This window comes from Neltuma alba, unplaced genomic scaffold (assembly GCF_004799145.2).
Source record: "Neltuma alba isolate B1F8T4 unplaced genomic scaffold, ASM479914v2 tig00007808_pilon, whole genome shotgun sequence".
Lineage (NCBI taxonomy): Eukaryota > Viridiplantae > Streptophyta > Magnoliopsida > Fabales > Fabaceae > Neltuma > Neltuma alba.
Window position 1 is genome coordinate 1,314 of NW_021634869.1, and position 3,836 is coordinate 5,149.

Below are 3,836 nucleotides of genomic sequence, written 5' to 3' on the forward strand. Positions count from 1 at the left end.
ATAGTGATGGAACTGGGAAAGAGCCGCCGCCAGTCAAGGAATCTCAAGAGCCATGTATTAGGTTTTCTTCAGATGCTCACTCAGTCATCCGTCAAAACTTAACCCACCATCAAGGTCAAGAAATGACTAAAAAGCACTAAGTCTAAAACTTTACCTGGACTTGGCTTAACTGACTAACGGGCCACACTCATGATATTTTAATTAAAACAAAATAATATAATATAATATAAAATTTATAATTAAAATATCTCACAGGCTCATCGTTTGGTTAATGAAGTTTTATTTATGTCCCGGTCACCATAGTCGCGTGCGCGAGACGGTCATAGAGCTCTGGAATTGGATTAATACTTCTCCTGCTTGACCCGAGCGGGTGAGTTTTGGCCCGGCACCAAGATTTTTTTTTTAATACACTTCATAGCTGATACGGCGGATACGGTTGGAAAGTTGGACTGTTTGTCGAATCCATAAGAAGTGCCTGAGATAGAAACCCAATGGGCTAAAACCCATTTTGTGAGTCCTGAAACCCAATGGGCTCAATCATCATCTGTTAACATGGTTCGCAACTTCGCATTCTGCATTTCTCCCAACTGGAAACTAACAACCAACCTGAAATAAGATATTAATGAATCCAAATTCATGCCACTGAATTATCTGTTTATTTCAAACCGGCCATTTGAAAAGAATACAGCAGGATACACAAAACTTTGCAATGGAATGGGACTGATGCAAAGCCCCACTCCCTGAAATTAGCTCCTTGGAGGTAAAAAACATGAGCTAATTCCACAAATTCCCTTCTCTTCCTCCCAACCAAAAAAAAAAAAGAAGCAAAATTTTGCCAATAATTATATACATAAGCCCTTTTCAATTTCTACCTAACAAATCAATAACTTCAAGAGTCTGTTGTTCAGCAACCGAACAGATTGGTTTTTCGTTAAATTCGTGTAAAATCCTGATGAGGAAGCGAGCTTTCTTTGTAGCACGACTAGTCCCGTCCGTGAGAAGCGAATACAATGAAGCCATTATCGATGGGTCTTTCGCCATTACCCCTATCACATCTTCTCCTCCATTCACGCACAGCGATAGCAGAATCGAAACGCAGTGCTCTTTCCCTGAATTCTTCCCTGTTGATTTCAGTATCCCTATGATCTGAGGCAGGGCCGACGCCTTCATCATGGCTTCGGCTCCTTCACTGTTCTCTGCTAAAGCCCCAAGAACTGTTAACGAATCTGTCGCTACATCATCCTTCTCTGAGGAAGTCAGCATATCCACAAGCACCTGAACAGTATTGGCTTCAATTACTCTTTTATGATTACTCGTGTTTAAGAGAAGCCCGAAGATAGCGACCATGGCATGCTTCTTCCCGCACGTTGTTCCTTCCTTCATCAGTTCAACTAGACAAGGAATTACCTCTGGGTTTTCTCCTATTGATTTTCTGTGTTGTTTCACAGAAGCAAGATAGAATATGATGGCAGCTGCGATTTGGCGTGATTCTGGGCTTAATCCTTTCTTGAGAACCGTGACAATTGACTTTAGGCCTCCATTCTCAATTATGGCTTCTTTGCCTTTGTTATGCTTTGACAGCTTCAACAGAGCGGCAATGGAGTTCTCTTGCGTGGAGTTGTCTCTCGTTGACAAAAGGAGGAGCAGAGGGGACACTGTCCCCACTTGGATCAGACACGACCGGTTGAAAATGTTGGACCTTGCGAGCAAACGAATCTCGTATGCTGCTTTGTTCTTCTCCTCCATTGTTCCAAAAACGAGTCTTCGAGCAAGAAACCAGGAGAGAAATTGAGTGGCGTGGGCTGCTGCGGGGCTTCCCGGCACGATGGTCTTCGCTATATCGCAACTTTGATTGTTTAATTTGGTCAGGGAAACGCCTTTGGCGACGCATAATTGCTGTATAAGCTTTCGGAGCGCTGTGTTTGGGATTAAGTCTGTGTTCTTCAGCTTTGCCCCTGTTTTGGGGCAGATTTTGTTTCCAGATTTGAGCCATTGTTGTATGGAAGTTCGGTCGTAGGTCTGACCTGTTGATACAGTTACTGGGTCCATCATCAGCTCAAGCGAAATTGGGCATCGAAAATCCTCTGGGTTCATACATTTAATCATCTCTGAACTATACGTTCCTTCTGAGAAATCTGTGTGTTTGCGACAATCATGAGTTTCGAATATCACTCCCCTGCAATAGCTCAAGAATCCGATCAAACCACTCAGAAGGGGAACCTCACGCTCGTCGCATTCAGAGCGCTGGAAATGCATTTCATCTAGGAAGAATTCGATCTCATTGTTACAGTCAGCCCAAGTCTTTATCTCTAGATAATCTAAGACTGGCTTCATATCTGCTACGTCAGGTTCGACTCCCTTCTCAAACTGACGCAAGATTGAACGAACTCGTTTTGAGTTCTCTTCATCGTCACGGGGGACTTCGAACTTCACTTTCCGAGCTTGGTTGGCTACGAGTTCCACCAATTCCTTCACTTCACCACAAACCTTCATCCAATGAAGAGGCAATACGTCAAGAGCAGTGGCAACCCCACGAATCAGAACCCGAAATTCGGAGGCAACGTATTGGGATTTCATTAGCATCCATAATCTGGCACCGTCACGAGTGCAGTCTTGAAGCAAGAACAATATCTTCTGGAAACTAAAGTGGAGCTCGGAGAAGCAGAGAACAGGGGATTGTTTGGGGATTTCAGCAAGTTCCTGGAGGAATATGAGGATAATACTAACCTGGCGTATGATTTCCCTGGCATTGCGCTTCTGCGTGGGGAAGAACCTGGATTGAAAATTACAGATATCGAGGGAGAGAGAGATCAAAGATGTGAGAAGAGTGGAGGGAGAGACGTCTCGGCAAGGGAATACAGCAGGAGAAGAGAGAAGACGACGATGGTCGTGATTGGAGTAACGAGTCATTTGGGTAGAAAGAAACAGAGGAAAGTGGTTTTGTTTAAGGATGAAGGGGACGACTTGAAGATATCATGCAGAGAGTGAGGAGGTGTTATTATAGGAAGCATCGCTGACTGGGAAATCTCGGGACACGTGGCGGGCTGTGGAGACAGAAACAAGGTGCTTCGGGTTCGATGTGGAGAAGCAGAAGGGGACACGTGGATGGAGGAGCCTAGCTGGATATGAGCGTACATCCTTTCAATCAATCTCGACCTCCAAATCCAATCCAACCGTATCCTGCACCCGGTCAACCGAATAATAATAATGATAATTATATCATTCAATTAATTCGAAATTCAAATATATTGACTTCAAAATCCACTTCGTCACAAGTTCTACTAACTTAGAAAAGGTCCCCTGAGCACTCCCCGTAACAGAAAAATGCTCCCATATTTTAATTATGTTTCGGAGCAGATTTTAGGTTAAAGGAGGATCAAACAAATAGTTGAATATTAACATGGGATTGTCTCATAACTTAAAATGGATAACTCAACTAGTAAACAACATCTCGGAAAAAAATCTCAATGGAAGGTATATAATACAGATACGATAAATTTTATGTTAAGATAATATAAAAACAATCACAATAAATCATGATAATCTCAACTTATTATATAAAAATAAAAATTATTTTAAAGAAATAAAAAAACTAATAGATATACAATTTTGAAATATAATTTTAAATACAAAGGTCATCACCATTTAAGACAGAATTTGCATGGGTTCTAAAAATTAAATTTGACAACATACATGATCAAAGCCGTTTTCTTTCAGTTAACTAATTCCAAGGGAACTGGGAAATTTAATTTTAAGAAATGAGTTTAATAAACAGAATAAGAAAAGAAACGAGTTTAATAAAATCTTGTTTGAATAATAATTTTAATTGGTGCATG

At 41.4% G+C, this 3,836-nt stretch overlaps 1 protein-coding gene across 1 annotated transcript; it reads right to left on the bottom strand.

Annotated features, from left to right (window-relative positions):
- Positions 1–625: 625 nt before the first annotated feature.
- LOC114753238 (U-box domain-containing protein 19-like) lies at positions 626–3,137 on the bottom strand. Its single transcript, XM_028941903.1, has one exon. The coding sequence runs from the start codon at positions 2,908–2,910 to the stop codon at positions 862–864; it is 2,049 nt and encodes a 682-aa protein (XP_028797736.1). The 5' UTR covers positions 2,911–3,137; the 3' UTR covers positions 626–861.
- Positions 3,138–3,836: the final 699 nt, after the last annotated feature.